At 36.7% G+C, this 15,604-nt stretch overlaps 1 protein-coding gene across 1 annotated transcript; it reads left to right on the top strand.

Annotated features, from left to right (window-relative positions):
• The first annotated feature begins 425 nt into the window (after positions 1-425).
• On the top strand, positions 426-1,819 carry LOC145117528 (Leucine-rich repeat (LRR) family protein). The gene has a single exon (XM_079053818.1). The coding sequence runs from the start codon at positions 540-542 to the stop codon at positions 1,695-1,697; it is 1,158 nt and encodes a 385-aa protein (XP_078909944.1). The 5' UTR covers positions 426-539; the 3' UTR covers positions 1,698-1,819.
• Positions 1,820-15,604: the final 13,785 nt, after the last annotated feature.

Below are 15,604 nucleotides of genomic sequence, written 5' to 3'. Positions count from 1 at the left end.
GACTCAAAAGGTTCCGACCTTAGAGTTGAGTTATTCTCCAAAATAACCCTAGATTCATTTTTTGCTTATACACATTTCAAGGAAGAAGTCAAACAGTGAAGTTCCTATGTGACAAGAGAGAGAGAGAGAGAGAGAGAGAGAGAGAGAGAGAGAGAGAGAGAGAGAGAGAGAGAGAGAGAGAGAGAGAGAGAGAGAGAGAGAGAGAGAGAGTTATTTTTAATGATAATAATAATTTTAAAAAAATAAAAATAAAAATAAAAATAAATATATTAAGAGTAAAATGATCTTTGGACAAAACAAACTTTTTCAATCCAAAAATTCAGTGGTTTGAATTTTTTTTATTTTCTAAAAACTTAACCATTTTTGCATGTTTATCAATTGTATAAAAATTGTAAAATTCCTCAATATCCAAGAGGGTAATGGCAGACTGGTGTCAGAACCCCACAACCCAATCACAACTACCAAAACCTCCCCAATAAAAACTCTCGCTTTCAACACTACTAAATACTTCATTCCCTCCATTTAATCTTTCGATTAACATGACCACCTCCACCACCACCTCCATTACCTCTGTGTTCATCATCATCCTCCTCCTCCTATCCACCGACGCCACTACCACCACCCTCGACTCCGATGTCTCCGCCCTCAAAGCCATAAAAGCCGCCATCGATCCCACCACCATCCCTTCTTACTCTTGCTTAGCCTCTTGGAATTTCACCTCTGATCCTTGCTCCTACCATCACGTCGACCACTTCCTCTGCGGCCTCTCCTGCTCCGGCAACCGAGTCACCCAACTCACCTTCGATCGCGCCGGTTACGTCGGAACTCTCTCCCCACTCGTTTCCAAACTCACCCAACTCATCACAATCGACATCTCTGACAACAAATTCTCCGGCCCAATCCCCAGTTCCCTCTTCTCTCTCCCCAACCTCCAAACACTTAACCTCCGATCTAATTCCTTCTCCGGCACCATCCCATCAGACATTTCAAATCTCAAATCAATCCAAGCCCTAGACATCTCTCACAATTCACTATCCGGGTCGTTGCCAAACACATTGAGTTCACTCCCTTTGACGCGTCTTGACCTCAGTTTCAATAACCTCACCGGACCAATCCCTAAACTCCCCAAAAACCTACTCGAACTCGCAATTAAATCCAACTCGCTATCTGGGTTCCTACCAAAACCATCATTTAGCGACCTGACCCAACTGGAAGTTGTGGAACTCAGTGATAACTCGCTCACCGGAGCAATCCCCGGCTGGTTCTTGCTCCAACAATCTCTTCAGCAAGTCAATCTAGCCAATAACGGATTCACAGGTATCGAGATCTCAAAACCCATTAATAGCAATCTCATCGCCGTCGATATCGGGTACAACAAAATCGTCGGGTACCTACCGGTGAACTTGTCGGCGTATCCGGTGTTGTCGTCTTTGTCACTCCGATATAATCAGCTACATGGACCGATTCCGCCGGAGTTCAGCCAAAAGGCGACGTTGAAGAGGTTGTTTTTGGACGGAAATTACCTAAGCGGATTGCCACCGAAGGAGTTTTTCTCGAAAAAATCGTCGGTTTCAGGGAGCTTAGGTGACAATTGCCTGAAGAATTGTCCGATATCTTCGCAGCTTTGCTTGAAATCGCAGAAACCATCGTCGATTTGCCAGCAAGCATATGGTGGGAAAGGGAAACAAAAGTCATAGTGTCAGTCCATGTTTTCTGTTTCCTTTTTAGTTTATTAACTTTTAGTGGTAGAATTAAATAAAGTTTATATTTGTACCACACCACTCTATTTTATTGTATCCTATATAGTATATATCTTTTACCTTTGTTTTTTACTATTAAATTTCGAATGCTATTTAACATAATAAGAATAATTTTTTTATAAATGTAATTAAGTACAAAAACAATTGATTTAGTTAAAAAAAAAAACTGAAATATCGTTTCTGTCTTTTCTTGTACACTAAGGCACTTAGGCACATGGTATGCAAAAGAGAATTTGACACCTTTCTTGTCCTTAAAAGGGCCTAATGAGTATTGATTGACACAAGTCAAAAACAAAAAGGCCGAATGTAATAGAAAAGTTAAAAACTACAGTAGTTTGCTGGTCTTTTTAGGTTTAAGTTTTAACATTGAGAGTTTTTCTTTTCAAAAAAATTATTATGAAATTTTCTGATAATGAATTGTAAAAAACATAGCGAACAAATTTTTTTTTGGCTAAAAGGTTTCAATAAAAATATTTAAAATTTTAAGAAAAAATTATAAAAATAGTCAAATTTGTTAATTGCTAGGCCAAAAATTACGGTTTTTCTAAAACTAACCAACAAAACCACGAAATAGGCAAACATACGTCCGGTTTCGTCAAGTAATCTACGGAATCATCTTACCATATACGATTTCATACTTTGCTATAAAAAATTGGTTGACCATTTCTTCCAAACACAAAATCACAGATGGCATAAGGCCATCTACGTTTCCTTTCATCTCATTTGTGAGTTCAACATTCTTTTTAATATGATATTATGACTATGAATCCATACAAAAAACTATCACAAGATACCAGATAAGAACAAAACATGAAAAAAATAATACAAAATCAAAAAAAAAAAAATGAATGAAAGCACAAATGGCATGATCATCTGCGAATACACAAGTTGTTAATGCACATTATGTGCATTAAAACATGTATGACCGCAGATGACGACATTTGTGCTTTTTTTCTTTTTTTTAGAGTTTCAAATAAAAAGCATAAAAAATACTACTACATTTCAACCTATATTATTAAAAACAAACACCAAAGCTATATATAATATTATTTATAACATTGTTAATCAGGACCTCGTCATTGAGAATTTTTGTATCTTTGAATTTGAAAATGAGGTTGAACTTTTTAGGGAAATCTGCGAAAAAAATTCCTTATATTTTGACTCTAATGATTAAAAAACCACCTTTATTTATTTATTTTTTTCAATGTAACCATTAAAATCGGTAAACACTTGCAAAACAGCCTTTGAACTGTTTAGTGTTGGTTTTAAGGGTTAAATTGCAAAAAAATAAAATAAAATAATGGATAACTTTTTCGTTAATAAAGTTAAAATTTAAGGAAAGAGATTTTTTTTATGTATATACTAAATTTATTTGAAGAAAACTTATATTTATTTATTAAAAAACTCAAAATAAATAATTTTTTTTATTAAAAAGCACAATAATTATAACTTATATATCATTTTTGGAATTTTTTGTGATTCTCTTTAATAAATATTATTACTATAATCATAAAGATATCATCTATATAATATTAGATAACTTAAGAGGACTTTGTTGAATTGTTGCAACAAGTGCATTTTTAGACCAAATGTTATTTTCATTGTTGAATTTTTATATTATGGGTATAAAATATTTACTATAAAACTACAACTTATCGAATATCCTTTCACAAAACTACAACTTACCAAATATCCTTCCACAATCGAACGGTACCTCATAAAATAAAGGCTTATCAAAGGTTGTTATTCATAAATAGAACTCCATTATACATACTATGCGACCTAGAAGTACACTTCTTATGATAAATCAATAAAAGTATGTTTTTATGTTCATTAATGTCTCATATTTGTCAAAAAAATTCATTCTAGCTTGAGGTTTTACACCCTTTAATTTGATAACCATTGTCATAAAAACCCTTATATTTACACATCACCACCACCACTCCTCATTGCCACCAACAACACAATCTTCACCATAAAACATCGATACCCCATGGTTTTTTTTTAACTTTGTTTTTCATTTTTTATATACTTTATTTATTTTTGTTTTTAACTTTATTTTCATTATATATATACACTTTATTTATTTTTGTTATACTCTAATATGTTCATACATTTTACAGTTTTCATATTTTTTTTTAGTTTTTTTTTCATATTTGTTTTCATATTATTTTTTAATTTTTTTGTATTTTTAATTTTTTTTCATTTTTCTCGGTAATATTTGTTTTTACTTTTTCGTATTTTTATCTGTTCTTGACATTTTTCAAAAAGTGTAAAATGTATTAACACATTAGAGTATCTTACAATTTTGGTATTTTATAGTTTTTGTAATTTGTTTATTTTTATTCAACTAAATAAAATAGTTATATTTATATTTATATTTTCGGTCCAACTTATTTTCTTTAAATTTTTTAATTCTTTAATGCTATCACATTTATGTTATGAAAAAATGAAAAGTAAAAAATTCAAACAGTTTCTTTATTGAAAATTAATGTTTCAATGTGTATTTATAATTATTAAAATAAGAAAAAAATACTAAAATTTTATAATATAACTTGAAAAAATAAATTATATTTCTATATGTAATGTCAATAGCTTAAATTCAAGAAAATATTTTTTAATTTGATAATGGATTAAAAGAAAGAAAAAAAGAAATAATAAAAGTTTATCTCTATAAAAAATTGTTTAAATATTTTAAATTGAATTCTAGTTTATTTACTTGAAGCAAAATAAATAAAAACATTAGGAAAACCATAAATAACTAAAAATTGAAAAGAAAAATAGAAAACAAATGGTCAAAAAGGTAAAAAAAAAAAATCAAATTGTTGAAAAATAAAGTTAAAAAACGAATATATATATATATATATATATATATATATATATATATATATATATATATATATATATATATATATATATATAACGAAAATAAATAAAGTATATAAAAAACAAGAAATAAAGTTAAAAAACCATATCGTATAATTTTTTTGCAAACTATAAGTACCAAATTTGGTCTTTAAACCAATTTTAGGACCAATTTTATAAGAAATATAATAGAATTGACTATTAAAGTAGTTAAGTAGGTTAAAATGATAACTCTACAATAAATTTGTAGCCATAGCACTATATATATATATATATATATATATATATATATATATATATAATAATATTATAGTTTTTTTCCAATTACGTGTGTAAAACTTAAAACTTTTATGACGTAAATTTTAACTTCTTCATATTTGATGAATAGTACTTATACTTTCGTTTGTTTGTGATATTTTAGTTATTATGTGCATTTAATATATGACTAACTAAATAATGAAATTTTATAGAACATTTTAGATAGATATAACGAATTAATTAAATTTTAAATTTTAAAAAAGGGTAATCATTGGGAAAGTCGTTTGCTTACATAGAGTTATTATAACAATGAGATAATAATAAATTTAAGTCTAAACAGATCGGTAGAGACGGACGCATGATTTGGTAGTAGGTGTTGCCGGTCCGTAGTAGGTGTTGCCGGTAAGTAGAAAAAAGAAAAAAAATCGAAAAATATCAAAAAATTTACACTGTGTACAGAAAAAGCAGGGGTTGCCGGTGCCACTGCGGACACCCAAATAGAACCGTCCCTGCAGATCGGGACGCTCTCGTTGAAAAGAAAAACTTGCAAAGCTCATTAAATTTAGAAACCAAAACTCACTCACCAAGAAAAAGATAAATTATATTTTTTTGTTTCCTTCGTAGAACCAAAAAGTGAAAGAAGATGCTTTTGCTTAGTGTATTGGAGGGCTTTTAAGTGTTGTAAGTAGTTCAAGAATTACGGGTTGAAGTCGAGCGTTGCGACTCACATCAATCAAATCCATGAGTTACAAAGCGGCTTATTAAGGTTAAAGGTTTGTTGTACAAGTTAGTCAGTTGAAACTTAACTAGACACCACTAATAATGACATAAAATACATGTCACAAACGGAATTGTCTATTCCCGGCTACACGTATATTACGATCAAATATCACAATGATATCAATAATTGTATCATTTCTTTTTTCTTGTTTGTTGTAATTGAAAATGGTTTTTATAAATTAGTTTGTTGAGATTATTAAAAGAGTATGCTGAAAGTTGGTGATGATGACTCAATAAGTAGGTATTCCTGGTACGTACGATAGTCAGTGTTATCAATATTTTATTTTAAAATATGGTGTAACTAAGGGCAGTTTTGTAAATTGGATAGGGGAATGGTGTGACTAATGTCGTAGATTATGACGACAAGTGGGGGTGGCACCAAGGTCCAATATATTTATTTCCAACACTGTCCACAACTTGACACCCTGTGTATATCTTGGACCGCCATTTTCTTGTGAGTATCCACTTCGTATCCAAATATAAAATTTTTAAGTGTATTCGCGAGTGGTGTTGTATATATAGGTAATGTATGAAGACATATGTTTAAGTTCATTTTATAAGATAAGACCATTTAAACCCTTCTAACCTTGTATTTATATTTGTTTAATGATAAGATATCGGTTTACAGGAAATTAATTATCTAACAAATGTATTAAAGAAAAATTCATAAACCCTAATTTTCGGCTACTCTTCTACGGGTGTCATAGTGACATGCCCTTCCTCTCGGCCGTGATAATTGTTGCTTCTTCTTATATCGTAGATTGACAAATTAATCGACTAACCGTATGGGATCACAGATCTCAATGTTTCTATCCATCTTTATTGATCATTGATTGTCTTAATTATGATGTTTGACGTGAACTATTCGAGACATATTGTACTGGTTTTGGTGTGCTCGACCATATTGATGATTCTAGTGATGTGGCCGTTTCAAAATCAAAGGTCGAACCTTCGACCGAAACAAAATCGATTCAATTGTAAAATGATAGATGCTCGATAGGTTTTTACGATCCTTAAAACATTTTTTCGCGAAAACAAAGATACCAAAGCCATCTAACTTAACAACGAACCGAAGAATATTATCATCATTGATTCCTTAAGTACAAAATATTATACACACATCAAAACCACCATTGACCTTCTCAACAATATTGACTCCCTTTGTGACAAACCGAAATTTCTATTCTGTACAACATGTCAATTCAATAGGAGTTAAATCAGTTACAGTTAAATTTTCAGACTTTTTGGATTAAGTTTGATTATTTTAGGATTTACACTTTAGGAGATACCAGGAGAGAGGATGCCCTAGGGTTATAGTGCAACACTGTTATTCCTAAACTTCAAGAAATTGGAGTTTACTGCCAGAATAAAATATTTTCAGCCAAAAACCCAGAAATTTGGGGTATATATATGACACTTGTCATTTATTATCATTTTTCCAAATTTCTCAAGAACAAAAGCAAATCCTCTCAAGTATCATCACGGGATTTATTCCAAATCTCGATCTAGTAAGTGTTTTCAACCATTTCAAGTTAGTAGATCACTTCATCTAGTGTTTTAACAACCTTCTAACCGTGAAATCATTCCAAAAGGTTGATTTTTCCATTTTCACCAAGAACACCAAGAACACACACTAGTGTTTTTGGCATTTTGGCTCATTTCAAGCTTCCATATAGTAAGTACTTCTATCCTAGAGTGTGTTTAAGCTTGCTATACTTCATTATAACATGAAATCATCCAAGAAACACCAAGAAAATGGTGTTTACGGTTCTTGTTTACGGTCCAAGAACGTTCTTGAACCGTAAACCCATTTTAAGGGACCGAAATGTCCCTAGTCCCTTCCTAAGCCTAGGTAACTAACTTGGATCCTTACCTTGATGTGTTAAGGACTTGAAATCATCGAAATACCAACATCCATAAGAGTTTACGGCCGTAAACTCTAGGGTTTACGACCGTAAACCCAAAGGGATGTGGTCTTTGGGCCGTAAACTCCAAATAGGAGTGAAATGGTGCCCTAGCTTCTTCCTTATGCTTATACTTCAAGAGGAAACACTTCAATGGACTTAGAAACGTTCAAATCAACAAATGGTCAAAAGAGGGGGAGTTTACGGCCGTAAACTCTAGAGTTTACGACCGTAAACCCATTGGGTTGAGGTCACAAAACCGTAAACTCAAGTTAGGGTTTCTTTTGAACCCTAAACCCTATAGCATTGTTCGACAACACTTAGATGCATTCCTTGACACTTATAACACTTATATAAGGTGTTTAACTTGTCTTAGGATGTCTTAACTTTGCTAATTAGTTGTTTAAAGTCTAATTAGATACATATATGTTGTATTTATATGTTGAATAGGATCATTGTGTGTGTACAAGTCTTCACTTGACACCTAGCAATCCTATTTTCTTCAGTTCATCCAAACCACCAACTACAGGTGAGTTCATACCCCTTAATTAACCTTTTAAATGTTTTAAATGCTTTTATGGGGGGGGATACAAGTTGAACAATTATAGTTATTATATCAATCACATGTGATTAATAACTACCAAACAAATGGTTTTCTTACTTTTCAAACTGGTTATCAAACTATTTATCAAACTGTTTTACCTCAAACTGTTTTACAAACTCTTTTATTGTCAATACATTTATCAAACTCTTTTAACTTATATTATGAGTATCTATATAAATATAGTTATATAAGTAGGATTGGAAGGACTTAGGACTGCTAGTCTACCCTGCTTCCTGTTCTTGTTTGATTGTGGTCTTGGGGTATCAAGGTTAGTTGTCCGAGGGTCGTTTGAATCCTAGTTATATATTATGTATACGTATATAGATATAAAAGGTTTGTTATCAACCTCTTTTAACTTATATTATGTGTATCTATATAAATATAGTTATATAAGTAGGATTAAGAAGGACTTAGGACTGCTAGTCTACCCTGCTTCCTGTTCTTGTTTGATTGTGGTCTTAGGGTATCAAGGTTAGTTGTCCGAAGGTCGTTTGAATCCTAGTTATATATTATGTATATGTATATAGATACAAAAGGTTTTCCTACATTCAAGTCCATACCCTTGGGTAGCAAGGGTATACAAACATGTTCATACATTGCTAGTAAGCTACCATAGGGGTAGTTTAGGAAGATACTATTACTAGAACGATGAAACATACAATGAGTCAGTTCATACATGAGTCAATACATACTATAATGAGAAACAAACATGAAACAGAGTGATGAGAAACAAACATACAGGCTAGACAGAGAAAGAACATACAATACAGCTAGCACACAATTCACATAACATTTACATTAATACATTTATGTGAGCCATTAAACAGGGCATGGCACTACCTGCCATGACTGTTTTTGTATCAGAATCTCCTTAATTGGGGAGCGCATGAGTTTGTGTATAGATCTATACTGGATTGACTATCCTACACCTTTCTGCTCGCTACAGTGGGACTTGCAAGTCTACGGGTGCCAAACGTCATTTTCGTGGCATCTTACATTGTCACTTTACTATTGAGTCGGTAGCAAGATACAGGCCGATCACATGTTACCTTAAAATATACAATTAACTTAAGGTAGTTAGTACAACAGTAGTTTCATAATACTACATTAAAGTACTATAACATTTTCCCTTTACATTTTACTTTGTGATTTCACACAATTAACAATAATGCTAAAACTATATTTTTGGTTAATGATAGTCGGATTTGGGAAAATACTCACTTTTACAAAGGATACACACACAGACACTAGATGCCTTGGTAGAAGGCTACTTTTAGTAGGAAACATAGGGTTTTCTAAGATAGTTCAAACAAATACAAAACTTTTACAAACACACAGTACATCTTACAAAACATCTTACAAATGCTTTCATACAAACACAGACACTAATATACTTATGAACTCACCAGCTCTAAAGCTGATAAACTCTTTCAAAATAACTTGTATTCTCAGGTCACCAGTAGACAGGTACCGGGGCCAGGTTTTGAGAAGATGGAGCTCGTTCAAGACTCATCTTATATTTTGATGTATATTGTTTTGGTGTCTTTAAAACTTAACGGAACACACTTGTATGAAATTATATTATTAATGCAATGGATGATGTTGTTGCTTGTTTACTACTTGCATTGTTGTGATACTGTACATGACGTCCTCCACCCCAGAACGTTTCCGCCGTTCATTTGGTTTTGAGGGTGTGACAGATTGGTATCAGAGCATTGTTTATAGTGAATCGAGTGTATCAACCCATAAAAGATATACGAACTATAAACACAAGCGGGATTTAAAATACTCTGATGAAGAGTTTATACTTTAAATAATAAAATATTTAATAAAGTATACATACCTGCATTCATACTAAAATCAGTGTCACTAGGACAGAACAAAAGTATTACGATTGGTGGACAGCATAAGCATACTTAGAGACATATGGTCAACCCTGGGAAGATGTAGCTTGATCAACTACATTATCCGAGGAGTGATTAGCATGTGCCTAAGTGTGGTTGTGAGGTTGCACCAAGTCTAAAAACTTACCAACACTTCTACAACAAGAACAGTAGAACAAAACATTAAACTTAAAATACTATAGGAGTATTTTGTGTCACTATAATTACTTATTCGAGAACTAAAGGTCTTTATTAGTATATCAATGGTTGTTTAGTGGATACACTAAAGTTATATGTACTAGGATGTTATAGACTTAGAATCTGTGATCTTTGCCTTACTTCCTGTTCCTTGTTTGGTTGTGGGCTTAGGGTTAGGGTTACTTATTCGAAGGTCTATCCCGTCTGCATGACATATAACTGGTATGCTTTAAACAAGTATTGAGGCAACTGATAAAGATCATCTTATAATTATTTAATTAGTTAGTTAGTTTAAATTTAGTTATCTCTTATATCCCTTTTCTCGCGTAGATTTAATGGCTGGATTTTATCTTCCCGGAGACCCGTACTTTCCCAACCACGACAACGCAGAATGGCTGGAATTTTTTCTGATGGTTCCGACTCGGAGCCAGAAGTCAACAACCAACCCCCAGCTGTTCAAAACCCAAACCTTCGTCCTGCATTTCAAGGACCCACACCTTTGTGGACCACAAACTTGAACAGGTGGAGTCAGGAACAAGGTCAACCTTTTCCCTACGATGGAGACAAAAGCTTCTACAACATTACTGAGGGAGGTTCAGCTGATAGGGTCCTACCTATCATGGTTAGTAGGATTGCTCGGAACACCGAGCAGGGTCGAGCATCTATCGACCGGGTAGTAGAAGTGGATGCCAATTCTGGTATTAACACTGTCTGCATACGCCAGATGGAGTCCGCTCATGAAAGGGCTCAGGTTAGCAATGCAATGCTTCAGAGGGAACTTGCTGAAACCCGAGCCGAAGTCAGGGAACTTCGAGCTCGGCAAGCAAGGTCTGATAGGCATGTGAGGGACATAGAGCGTCTCCTTTCGGATTCAAGGACGCACTCAAACAGTTCTCGTCGTCGTTAGAATCGTACCAACTTCTCTTTTGGATATAACTTAGTTATGTAAAAACTTAAGTCTAATTTCCTATCCTTATAAATCTTAAACCTACTAGGTTTTGATTAGGTAGTATGCTGTCAAAATTTTCCCATCTTGGATGATGTAAGACCTACTTCTAGGTCATTTTTCCCCAAACTCATTACATCTGTAATTCCAATATCTTTGACAGATATAAAAATCTAATGGAAATTATTATCCAAATACTTTCATCTTCATTCAAGTATTCCATTTAATTATGCTGTTGGGCTATGGAGAGTTAGTCCATGAGTCATTCTCATCAATGTTCATGTCAAATTCTCATCAATATCTTATTCATTCTAAACTTTCAGCAAAAAAGATGCCTCCACGAAAGTCAACAAGACGTAATCCTCCACCACCTATTCCTCAATTTGATACAGCAGCCCTCAATGCTGCTGTAGCTGCGGCTGTGGCAACAACCATGGCTGAATATCATTCTTCAAGTTCCACTGGAGAAGGGACTCCTATTCCAACAATACAGGTTGAAACCCCTGTGCGCTCGAGAGAGTGCTCCTACAAAGACTTTACAAACTGCAAGCCATTATCCTTCAGAGGAACTGGCGGAGTCATTGTACTCTCGCAATGGTTTGAGAAAACCGAATCGGTTTTCGCAATCTGCTCCTGTCCAGAAGGGAGCAAGGTGAAGTTCGCTGCTTGCACCTTTGAAACCAGAGCCCTAACATGGTGGAATAGCCATGTTAAGTCACTATCTCTTTCAGTGGCAAATGATATGGGCTGGGATACTTTAAAGGACCTCATGATTGAGGAGTATTGCCCGAGGGGCGAGATCCAAAAACTGGAGGAAGAACTTTGGCGCCTAACCATGAAAGGCACCGACATCGTAGCATATACCGCCAGGTTCTGTGAACTGGTGGCCCTCTGTCCCAACATGATTCATACGGAGGGAAAGAAGATCGAGAGGTATATATGGGGGCTGGTGCCACCATACCAGGGAAATGTATTGTCATCACGCCCCACTACATTTGATAGTGCCAAGCGATTGGCACAGCAGCTAGTTGACCACGGGGTCCGTACCCCGGCTGCAACAACCACCCTGGCCATCTCAGAAACCGCCAGAACTGCAGAGTCCAAGCGGAAATTCTGGGAGGACAAGAAAAAGAAGAAGGCTGCGAAGAAACAGCAGACGGTGGCAATTCATAGTGCGACAGCACCTGCCACTGCTGCTATTCCAATAAAGCAGTATTCTGGAAGTTTGCCTTTATGCAACAAGTGCAACTACCATCACACGGGAGCCTGTCGGGAAATGCAGTGTGTAAACTGCAACAGGAAGGGGCATACAGCCCGTTTCTGTAAATCTCCGGCGAGGCCAATCACCCAAGTCCCCGGCGCTGGAGTGGGCCAATCTTGCTACAACTGTGGCGATGTGGGCCACTACAAGAGGAACTGCCCCAAGGCAGGGAATGCCGGTGGAGTAGGAAGAGTTCTGGCTATAGGCCATGAGGAGGCGGTTGCTGACCCCACAGTGGTCACTGGTACGTTTCTCCTCGACAACTTTTATGCTTGTATACTATTTGATAGTAGAGCGGAGAGAAGCTTCGTGAATCAAAAATTTGCTCATTTACTTAAGCAAAAATCACGAGCACTCAAAGAACCGTTCACAGTAGAAATGGCTAATGGGAAGACAGAGAGCACTAGCTGCATTTACATAGGGTGTACCTTAACTTTAGATAGCCATTCATTCTCGATCGACCTCATGCCAGTCTCAATTAAAAGTTTCGACGTCATCATTGGCATGGATTGGTTGAGTCTTCAGCGTGCCGACATCATGTGTTACGAAAAGGCAGTCCGCCTTAATCTTTCGTCTGGCGAAACCCTAGTAGTTTATGGCGACAAACTCGGCACAAACCTTCGTATCATCTCGAGCATTCAAGCTCAGAAATTCTTGCGAAATGAATGTCGCGCATTCCTTGCTCATGTGGTCGATGTGAGCCAAGAAGCGAAAGACATCAAGAACATTCCAGTAGTTCACGACTTTCCCGACATCTTTCCAGAAGAGCTACCAGGATTACCTCCGCAACGACAAGTCGAGTTTAGAATCGACTTAGTTCCAGGGGCTACCCCCGTAGCCAAATCGCCTTATCGTCTAGCACCTGCAGAGATGCAAGAACTATCCTGTCAACTTAACGAACTGCTCAGCAAGGGCTTTATAAGACCAAGATTCTCACCTTGGGGAGCTCCAGTCTTGTTCGTCAAGAAGAAAGACGGATCTTTTCGTATGTGCATCGACTACAGGGAGCTCAACAAACTGACCGTCAAAAATCGTTATCCTTTGCCTCGGATAGACGATTTATTCGATCAACTTCAAGGGGCGAATTTCTTTTCAAAAATCGACTTAAGATCCGAATATCACCAGTTACGAGTGCTAGGGGAGGATGTTCCAAAGACAGCCTTCCGAACTCGTTATGGGCACTACGAATTCGTAGTGATGCCGTTCGGATTAACAAACGCGCCCGCTGTATTCATGGACTTAATGAATAGGGTGTGTTGTCCTTACTTGGATCAGTTCGTCATCGTCTTCATCGATGACATACTTATCTACTCTCGTAGTAAGGAAGAACATAGTCAACATCTACGACAAGTCTTAGAAACCCTGCGCGCGGAGAAGCTTTATGCGAAGTTCTCGAAATGCGAATTTTGGATCCGACGAGTCGAATTCTTAGGGCACGTGGTTAGCGAAGAGGGAATCCACGTAGACCCATCCAAAATCAAAGCCATTGAGAGCTGGTCAGCACCGAAGACGCCTACAGAAATTCGTCAATTTCTAGGCCTCGCTGGCTACTATCGCCGATTCATTCAGAACTTCTCCCGCATTGCGAAGCCTCTTACAACACTTACCCAGAAGGGCGTATCCTTTGACTGGGAAGAAAAGCAGGAGAGAGCGTTCCAAACGCTCAAACGAGCCTTATGCACTGCACCAATACTATCCCTTCCCGAAGGAATAGAAGACTTCGTTGTCTATTGCGATGCATCGAACCAAGGTCTCGGATGTGTTCTGATGCAGCGAGGTAAGGTCATCGCCTATGCCTCGAGGCAGCTGAAAACACATGAGGTCAACTATACGACGCACGATCTTGAACTAGGAGCAGTTGTATTTGCTCTAAAGATCTTGAGACACTACCTGTACGGTACGAAGAGCACAATCTTTACAGACCACAAGAGCTTACAACACATATTCGATCAGAAGGAGCTCAACATGAGACAACGACGGTGGGTCGAGCTACTCAGTGACTACGAATGCGAAATTCGTTATCATCCCGGCAAGGCCAATGTAGTAGCTGACGCCTTAAGTCGGAAAGAATATTCTGGTCGTAAAGTCAAGTCATTGACTATGACTATCCATTCACACTTATCCACACAAATACAGACGGCTCAGCTCGACGCTTTGAAGCCTGAAAATGTGACCAATGAATCCCTGTGAGGGATGGATAAGAACTTGGAAGTCAAAGGTGGCGGAGCTTATTATCTCATGAACCGGATCTGGACCCCGAAACTAGGTGGTTTCAGAGATTTGGTCATGAAGGAGGCGCATAACACTCATTATTCCGTTCACCCAGGTTCAGATAAGATGTATCTGGATCTTAAAAAGTTATACTGGTGGCCTAACATGAAAGCAGAGATTGCTACCTTCGTAAGTAAATGCCTTACTTGCGCAAAGGTCAAGGTCGAGTACCAGAAACCCTCAGGTCTTCTTCAACAGCCTGAGATCCCAGAATGGAAGTGGGAGCGGATCACTATGGATTTCATAACCAAGTTGCCCAAGACAACGGGTGGACTTGATACCATATGGGTCATCGTTGACAGATTGACCAAGTCCGCGCACTTCCTGCCTATCAAAGAGACAGACAAGATGGAGAAGCTTACAAGAACTTATATAAGGGAAATTGTACGATTGCACGGTGTCCCTATATCCATTATCTCGGACAGAGATGGTAGGTTCACTTCTAGGTTCTGGCAGTCGCTACAAGGTTCCTTAGGAACTAGGCTGGACATGAGTACAGCCTACCATCCGCAGACAGACGGGCAAAGTGAGAGGACTATCCAAACCTTAGAGGACATGTTGCGAGGCTGTGTGATTGACTTTGGGAAAACATGGGATACTCATTTACCCCTTGTAGAATTTTCCTACAACAACAGTTATCACACAAGCATAAAGGCTGCTCCATTCGAGGCCCTCTACGGCCGAAAGTGCAGATCCCCTCTGTGCTGGGCTGAGGTGGGTGATACCCAGTTAGCTAAGGGACTAGTTCCTGAAAGCACTCTCACAGGTCCGGAGATCATACGGGAAACGACGGAGAAGATCGTTCAGATCCGTGAATGACTGAAAGCCTCCAGAGACCGACAGAAAAGCTACGCTGATAAACGAAGAAAACCGT

This window comes from Lactuca virosa, chromosome 5 (genome assembly GCF_052849685.1).
Source record: "Lactuca virosa cultivar CGN04683 chromosome 5, Lactuca_virosa_CGN04683_v6, whole genome shotgun sequence".
Taxonomy (NCBI): Eukaryota; Viridiplantae; Streptophyta; class Magnoliopsida; order Asterales; family Asteraceae; genus Lactuca; species Lactuca virosa.
The sequence above is the reverse complement of the archived record's forward strand: the minus strand, read 5'-3'. Positions and strand labels throughout refer to the sequence as shown.